We start from the raw sequence: 9439 nt of genomic DNA, 5'->3' as shown, positions 1-9439 counted from the left end.
CAAGCAGTTGAAGGGAAGTGGTTTATTGAATGATCTATGGCAGTATTGGTAAACTTCCTGTGAAGAACTACTGAGGCAAAGAATTGGGAGCCAATTCCTCATAAAATCATTTAAAAAATGGGTTGAAATCTTGCCTGGCTTTGAAAATCTATACCATTTGCTCTGTGATTTTGAACATATTTCTTAATCTGAACCTGAGTTTCTCATGCATAATGGGGATAACAAAACCTACTTCATTGGTTGAGAAAGTTAGGAAAAATGAATCAAAATGGTTTAGCAGTGCCTGGCACATAGAGCACAATAAATAAGGGCTATTAAAACCCATAGATGTGTCAAGATTTTTTGAAAGACAATTCAAAATGTAATCATTTTATGACAAATGAAAATGCTGGAAGTTTTATTTCTGTATTTCATAAGATTTGCTTTGATTGCACATTTTTTAACCTTGACAGTTTAAAGGAAAATAATCGTGTTTCACAAACTATTGATGTTTCAGTGTCAATTTTTTAAGATAAATTTATGTAAATATACAATGCTTTAACTTACATTCTGTGATATTCTTGAGCCAGGATGGTTTATCCATCTCTGTATCCTTAAGATTTTGGACAGTGCTTGGCACACAGTAGCCTATCACTAGTAGTAGGGGAAAGAAGGAACCCTTTGAAATAAATTTTAGCTATATGCTGAGGCAGGAAAGCAGTTAGGAACCTGCAGTCTAGTTAATAAACCACAAAATTACATGATACTGCTGTACATAGTACAGGGACATTTTTATTACCAACACATGTTCAACAACAGAGTAAGCCCAGAACACTACTGTATGGAAAATTGTTGTCAAGGCTTATAAAGTAGGTAAATTCCTTTGTAACATACCTGCACATAGGCACAAGGCCAAAATTCTAAGAGGAAACATGCAAAAGGCCCTTTTTGACTCAAAGGTGGCCAAATTACTGTATTTAATCTAGTCATCAGTATAAAATTCAGTAAGAAGTAGAAGAAATGGATCTTATATCCATTTGATAGGAAATGTGAAGCAATGCTTGAATATTGATTCTTCCAGACCAGTTTCCTCTGATGTAGTTGATGTAATGTTTTAATAAAATTGGGATAATTTCTGTTTCAAAAAGTATGTATATACGTAAGCACACAGTGAATTCAAAGGTCTATACAACAAAATGTTAGCAGTAATTATCTCTTGAGAGGTGATTATGGGTGGTTTTCATTCTCTTCAATTTGCTTCTCTATTTTATGGACATATATTACTAATATTTAAAATAGGAACATAGTTTTAAAAGAACATTATTAAGCACTAAAACACATAAAAATAATATGAAAGGAGGCTCTCAGATATTCACATCTAAATGTGAATTCATTATTCAAATTTCTAATGCTGAAGAGAATAAAATATATTATTTACAAATTCAAAAGCTGAAGATCAAGGTCACTGACTCAAATTTAAATAGATATTAAAGGACTACACTAGTGTAGAGTACCAAATAGACAGCTCTGAATAGCCAAAAGGTGGAGCCATGAAGGTGCTAGGCTCTATGAGGAAGGAGCAGAGTAAAGATGACTGGCTGAATGCAGCCCAAAGCTGAGAATCTGGTGAGGAATTTGCCCTGCTCCCTTCTTCCTCCAGAAGACATAGAAAGCTGTTATTTAATCTTGTTAGGATCTGCCTCCCATTTCCTTGCTAATAGAGAAGCCAGCCTTTAGCAAGGGAACCCCTTAAATCCATCCTCCCCTTGCTGGCGTTTACCTATGTGGATGCATATCTTTTTCACTCTCCTCCTTGAAACCCTTCAATGGCTGGCAAAACAAGGCCTATGAAGCCTTCTAAGATATGACTCTTGCCATGTTCTCACCACTGATTTCCTCAGAGTGGAGACCCCCACAACAAGAGCTACTTATCGTTGGCCATACTCAGATCTTGTTCTATCAGCTCTTCTGTGCCTTTGCCTGGATGCCCACTCCCACTTCCCTGTTTCTTTTACTAAGACTTAATTCACATTCAATCATCAGAGCCAAAAAAAGCTATCTCTGAACTCCCACCCCCATTCCTGGCTGGGCTGGGCTAGGTGTCCTTGTGCAGAGCTCTCAAATAACCACACTTAGTCATTACCACGCACCTAAGTTTATGTGTCCATCTATTTCAACAGATTCTGAGCTCCTCAGGGCAGAGATTGAGCATCCTTATTCACTTTGTACCCTAGACATAGTGCCTGGAACCTTGCAGGTACACAGCATATTTGGACTGAAGTTCCAAGTACCTCAGTAGGAACGGAGCCCCTGTACCTTCTTGGGTATAAACAGAGCTCACAATTACTCAAATGCAGACCTAACTGAGATCCACTCCCCCTAGTCATAGCTATCTGGAACCCCGTTCCCCATGAGAACTTCTTCCTTTCTCAGTCCAGCACTGAGAGTCCTTCCTCCCTCCTTGGCTTAACTGAAATCTGGCTCTTCCGGAAAATACTCCCCTATGGCTCACACGTATGTTGCTTATTCCCTGACATTCAATGTACACTGGTGTTAGTGTCCTCTTTTCCTCAAAGCCATTTTCTAACTATTACTCCTTCACTTTCATGTAAATGCTCTGTCCCTTTGAAGATCTGTAGTAATCTCACCTTCTGCGCCTCCTAATGCAGGTAATTTACCAACCTCCACCCCTCATTGGTATGCTGGCACTTGGCTTAGTCTTCCTCTCCCCACTCAGTCCTCGTGTGTCTTTATGGAGATTGCATTGGCTATGAAAACCATCCGCATAACACTTGGCTTCTCAGTTCTTTGACCACCTCAACTGAATAACCTTTGCCCCCAACAGCCCTGCCACCATACTCTGCAACTGTCTTCTCCTCAACTGCTCCACCCCTAAAATCTCAAATTCAGTCAGCCCTCACTGACCTTCACTCCCTTGCCCCTTGTACATTCTCCCTGTTGTCTACTCGATCTCCACTTCAATCCCAAAGCAGTCTAGAGTCCTTGGAACAATCACTTTTTGGGTCCAATTACTTTTGCAGTCCTTGACATCTTCACCTTGTCATCCTTTCATCTCAGAGCAAAACCCCAATCCCCAATCAACTGTCTCATATCTCCATTGGTGCCGAGTGTTGCTATAGGAAATCACTCAATCAGTCTAACAGCACTACAAATTCAGTCTCTCACCGCAAAGCTGCCTGTGACCCTCCGTTTGCCTGGTGACTTTTCCATCATGTTGTATAGTTGATACCTCAGCATTTCTCCACTCCCCTCAAGTCTCCTAGCTCACTACTTCCCTCTTCACCAGTGGATGGCCATGCAAGATTACCACAGAAAAAAATAGAAGACATCAGGCAGTCACGCCTTCAACTTTTTACCTTAATACCTGCAAACTGACCTACATGATAATCACACTTTCCTCTTACAAAATGTTAGGGATGTTCTTCTACCATCTAAGGCTAAAATCTCCCGAGTGTGCTTGAGTTATCCCTCTGGGTCTTCAGAGGGATTTTGCTCCATTCATTCTTTCTCCTCCTTCCTCCTTTCTGGCTTCTTCCCATAGTATTTCAACACGCTCAAACTTCCCTCATCTCCCCACCCCACCGACACAAACTCTCACTGCAATCTCATGTCCTTTCACCTATGTCCAGCTTTAGCTTATTCTTCCCTATTCACAGCCAAGTTCCTGGAAGACATGTTCATGATTGTTGTCCCACTTCTTTATCTCCTGTTTCCTGCTGAAGTCACTGCTGAGTGGCTTTCATTATTCTTGATACTCTTAATATGGTTGCTCCCCATGTCAAATGTCTCTTTGCCAAATCCAAAGACCATTTCAGCCTTGTCTTCTGGCTCCTTTTAATGTCTCATACTTCTGGGCTTCCTGCCCTCTTCTTATCATCCCTTCTCAATAGGGCCCCCTTTCCTCTGCTCTGCACCAACTACACCAGTATGCCTCTGGGTTCCCTTCTAAGTCCTCTTTTCTTACTATACTTTCCCTGGATCATCTCATCTACTACCTTAACTACAATTACAGGTTTCGTTTACTATCCTCAAATCTTTAGAACAGATCACTCTCCTGCTTCAGACCTATCAATCCAACTGCCTGTTTATTTCCTCTTACATATTTCATGATTACTCAATATTAAAATACATCTAATACTGAATTAACCATATTCCCACTTCCTCTCCACATAATTTTTCTTGCTCTTTGTTCTAGTACTTATCTCAGTGACAAAAATCTAGGTTTTATTCTTCTGCCTGTTTATCTTCCAATTCAAAGTGCTAAGTCCTAAAAATTCCATTTCCTAAAATTGTCTGAAATCTATCCATGTTTCTTAAAGTCCACTGACACTATTTAGCACAGTGGTTAAAAGTCCTGGTTCAACAAAAATAAACTCAAAATGGCTTAAAGACTTAAAATATAAGACAAGACATGATAAATCTCCTAGAAGAAAACATAGGCAAAACATTCTTTGACATAAATCTTAGCAGTGTTCTCCTAGGAGAGTCTACCTGGGCAATAGAAATAAGAGCAAAAATAAACAAATGGGACCTAATTAAACTTATAAGCTTTTGCACAGCAAAGGAAACCATAAGCAAAACAAAATGACAACCTACAGAATGGGAGAAGATATGTGCAAATGATGTGACTGACAAAGGTTTAATTTCAAGAATATATAAACAATTTCAAAATGTAGAATAGATAAACAAGATTGTATTGTGTAGCACAGGGAAATATATACAGGATCTTGTGGTGGCTCACAGAGAAAGAGAATGTGACAATGAATGTATGTATGTTCACATATAACTGAAAAATTGTGCTCTACACTGTAATTTGACACAACATTGTAAAATGACTATAACTCAATTAAAAAAAAAGTTAAAAAAAAAAGAATATATAAACAGCTCATTAAACTTATTAACAAAAAAACAAACAACCCAATCCAAAAATGGGCAGAAGACCTAACAAGCAATTCTCCATATACAAGTGGCCAATAGGCACATGAAAAAATGCTCAATATCACTAATTATCAGAAAAATGCAAATCAAAACTATAATGAGGTATCACCTCACACCAGTCAGAATGGCCACCATTCTAAAGTCCACAAACAATAAATACTGGAGAGGGTGTAGAGTAAAGGGAACACCCCTACACTGCTGGTGAAAATATAGTTTTGGTACAGCCATTATAGAAAACAGTATGTTGATTCCTCAAAAAAACTAAAAATAGACACAACATTGTAAAATGATTATAAATCAATAAAAAATGTTAAAAAAAAAAAAAAACTAAAAATAGACTAACCATATGATCCTGCAATCCCAATTCTGGGTTATATCTGGAGGGAACTCTAATTCAAAAAGATACGTGCACCCCAATGTCCACAGCAGCACTATATACAATAGCCAAGACATGGAAACAACGTAAATGTCCATTGACAGATGACTGGATAAAGAAGTTGTGGTATATTTATACAATGGATACTACTTAGCCATAAAAAATAAAATAATGCCATTTGCAGCAACATGGAGGGAACTAGAGATCGTCACTCTAAGTGAAATAAGCCAGAAAGAGGAAGAAAAATACCATATGATATCACTCATATGTGGAATCTAAAAAAAAAGGGAAAAAAAAAGAACACTGTGAACTCATCTACAAAACAAAAACAGACTCACAGACATAGTAAACAATCTTATGGTTACTGGAGAGAGGAGGTGGGAAGGGCTAAATTTGGGAGTTTGAGATTGACAAATGTTAGCCACTATGTATAAAAATATATTTTTTAAAAAAGCTTCTGCTGTATAGCACAGGGAACTGTGTTCAATTATCTTGCAATAACCTTTAATGGAAAAAAAATGAAAATGAAAAAAAAAAAGTCCTGGCTCAGAAGCTAGACTTACCATGGTTCAAATCCTCACCCCACTATATATTATCCAGCTGTGTGATTCTGGATGAGCAACAACCTCTCAAGTGCCTCAATTCTCATTACTCAAAATAAACTACCTATCATTAGTTAAGACCACCATCACCTCTACCTTGGATTACTCTGACAGCATCTTAAGGGGCTCCTAGCCTCCTGAATGAGCATTCTGCAATCCAGTCTCCTCAGTGTAGCCAGTAATCTTTCTAAAACACAAATCTCACCATGTTACTTCTTACTTTAAATCTTTTAATGGTCCCCCATTATTTCCAAGAAAACATTTCAATTCCTTAACAATGCACAAAAGGCCTTTAAAACTGGTCCCTAAATCCTTATCTCACTTATTTCTGTCCTCTGCCTATTACATGCAAGTCATACTGAACTATTTGTAGGTCCTCAGACTTTACCAAGTTATTCCTTGCCTCTGGGTTTCTGCACATTCAGGCATCCCTCAGAAATATTGCGTAGCTGGTTCCAGACCACTGCAATAAAGGGAGTGTTTCAATTAAGCGAGTCACAAAATTTTTTTGGTTCCCCAGTGTATATAAAAGTTATACTACTACAGGCAATATATTGTATATGTGCAGTCAAACTGTAACAATTCTACCTAATAAAATTAAAAATGAAAAAAAAGTTATGATACTATACTCCATTAAGGGTGTAATAGCATTATATCTAAAAAACAATGTACATACCTTAACTTAAAAATAATACTGTTGGAAAAATGGGACCAACAGACTTATTTGATCGAGGGTTGCCACAAACCTTCAATTTGTAAAATACACAGTATCTGCGAAGTACAATAAAATGGTACACATATACCATTATCCCTGCCTGCAAACCCTCTCCCTTCTAAACTCCTCTTCCCATGATTCACATATACCTGGCTCAATCAACTGATGCTTTTACTTTACTTCTCCTTTTAGGTATCACTTCTTCTAAAAGCCTTACTGACTCCTAAGACTGGTTAGGCATACCCCAACTAGATCCTCAGCATTCCATACCTACTTTCATTTTAGCCTTTAGGTGTTAATCTCAATCATAATTGCTTATCTTTAGACTATAAGTTCCTTGAAGATAGTGACCATGCCTTATTCACCAATATATCCCGAGGGACTAGGATAGTGATGGGCACATAGCAGACATTCAGCCAATACTGTTGAATAAATTATTGAGTATGCACTACTTGCACACCTTTTAATTAGCTTTATCTAGAATTTAAAATGTTACATCTAACCAGTCATGTCACCAACTTATACAGCCCTTTAATGTAGAAGGGATTTCTTATTTTCTACCATATAGAAAGAAATGATCTGAATATAGGCACACCACATTTTGTAAAATGCAAGTAACCTTAAGTAAGATTAACTTGACTGCCACATTTTTAGAAGAAATTTTAAAAGATTACACTGAGAAAATTCTTAACGCACAGTGAAAAGAGACAATAAAAGGAGGTTTTTTTTATTCAAAGGTATAACTGGATAAGTAGATTTGTTTACAACCATTCTTGTGAAATACTTTTTAAAAAAATACAACCAACTTCTTTGCAAATAGCAGACACATACCTCAACTATGATGACCTAATTTTTGGTGGATAATGTACATGATTAGGCAGAAATAGACAAACTCACGCTGGCAGATTAACTATCTCAGTCAAAACTACGTTTGTGGCCCCCGCTTCTTGATCGATTTCTATTCCCACTTCGTCTTCTACCATCTTGTCGACTTCCTGACCGACTCCCCTGTCGACTCTGTCTACCTGACCGGCCACCAGATCGACCACCTGACCGGCCAGACCGGCCCGAGCGGCCACTTGACCAGCCACTCCTCTGTCTGGAATTAGAAGATGTGTTTCCATCATAATATTCTTCAATTTCAGGCAACTTGGCTGGCACTGAGAGTATCCAGTCTGAATCCTGCCACTCTGCCTGTTGGGGGAATTTATAGGATTAATATAAATGCAAATAGAAACCATAAGCAAGCACGAGAATGAAGGAGAATCTTTTTTCACATCCATTATCTATTAGCTAAAAGCCATCCATCCATTAAATTCAAAGTATCTGAAACAAAACTGAAAAGCAGAAAACAAAAACATACTCAAAGTTCATTCACTAAAGTTCCTAAGTTTTATGAACAAACAAAACATAATACAGACTCAGATACAGAGAACAAACAGGTGGTTGCCAGAGGAGAGGGAGGTAGGGGGATGACTGAAACAGGTAAGGGAGATCAAGAGGTACAAATTTCCAGTTACAAAATAAGTCACAAGGATGAAATATCCAGCATGGGGAATATAGTCAATTATATTGTAGTATCTTTGAATGGTGATAGACGGTAACTAGTATTCTGGTGATTATTTTATAATATATAGAGACATCAAATCACTATGTTGTGTACCTGGAACTAACACAGTATTGTAGGTCAATCACACTTCAGTTAAAAAGAAAACATGTAGACACTGGGAAGAAATGCATCAAAATGCTAATAGTGGTTATCTCTGGGGGGTGGGGATTATGAGTGATTGTTATTTTTTTCCTTTACGCTTTTTAGTTGTCTGCAATGAACATGTATTGCTTGTAAAATTAGACAGGAAAAAATAAATGTCATTAAAAAAATCCTCTTAAAACTTAAATCTTAAATTTACTTAATAATACAAAGCTTGGTTTTCTCCTCACCCCACCCCGCTAAAGAAAAAAAGTTTCTAAAAATTTCTAAATTTTAGTCTCAGGAGAAATTACCAGCCTAATTTTGGGACTCTAAATTCCTACTCAGTTTATACATTCTAAAGCACTAGTTTCTCAGCACACAAAAAAATACGCTATTAATAAGTAGTGCATTGCTTTCAGCGGGTATATTGACAGAAGCAAAGACTAAGAGCTGATAATGGAGATTAAAAATCTGTTCACACTAGTGGGGACTAAAAAATGTAACCACCGGAAACAATTTGGCATCAGGGTAAATGACTCAAGACATAAAACCAGCAGTTCATAGGTGTACCAATAGGTTATACCCTGCTACATTAACTGTTCCTCATTGTGATCATGGGTTACCAAGGAAAGTTAATATTAAAATACCTTGTTGGTAAGCGTGAGCAGAGACAAACACCCACACACATCACTGGTGGAAATATATGATCAAAGCCCTAAAAATGAACAAAACTTTTGGCGAAGCAGACATCTTAAACAGGTTCTTAAAGAGCTAAACATGGCAATGCATAAAGAGTTAGCTATGGCAACATTTAATGCTGACCTGTTTATAATAATATATTATTATTGGAAATAATCTGAATGTCAGAAAATAGGACATTAAGTCATCACCCAGGTGGCCAAATGCCAAGAAGACAGTAAAAATAAATAACTATATAGTTGACGAAGAAATGTGTTCACAATATATTCTGAATTTTAAGAAAGACTTTAAAAACAGAATAATCCCATTCTTGTTTCAAAATATGTATATAAATAGGCACAGGGATGAAAAAGACAAATCCCACAGTGTAGGAATTCAGTGGACAATCTCTTTCTTCAACTGATAAAATACAAGGA

The 9439-nt window shown here is 37.3% G+C and overlaps 1 protein-coding gene across 3 annotated transcripts in view; it reads right to left on the bottom strand.

The window, feature by feature from the left end:
* Positions 1 to 7329: 7329 nt before the first annotated feature.
* DDX50 (DExD-box helicase 50) overlaps positions 7330 to 9439 on the bottom strand; it is a 28437-nt gene continuing 26327 nt past the window's right edge. For all 3 annotated transcript variants that reach the window (XM_010951674.3, XM_074374112.1, XM_074374113.1), the window contains one exon: positions 7330 to 7825. In XM_010951674.3, coding sequence (XP_010949976.2) covers positions 7547 to 7825 — 279 coding nt within the window. In that variant the 3' untranslated portion in view covers positions 7330 to 7546. The remainder of the gene's footprint in view (positions 7826 to 9439) is intronic.

Source organism: Camelus bactrianus, chromosome 11 (genome assembly GCF_048773025.1).
Source record: "Camelus bactrianus isolate YW-2024 breed Bactrian camel chromosome 11, ASM4877302v1, whole genome shotgun sequence".
NCBI lineage: Eukaryota > Metazoa > Chordata > Mammalia > Artiodactyla > Camelidae > Camelus > Camelus bactrianus.
The sequence above is the reverse complement of the archived record's forward strand: the minus strand, read 5'-3'. Positions and strand labels throughout refer to the sequence as shown.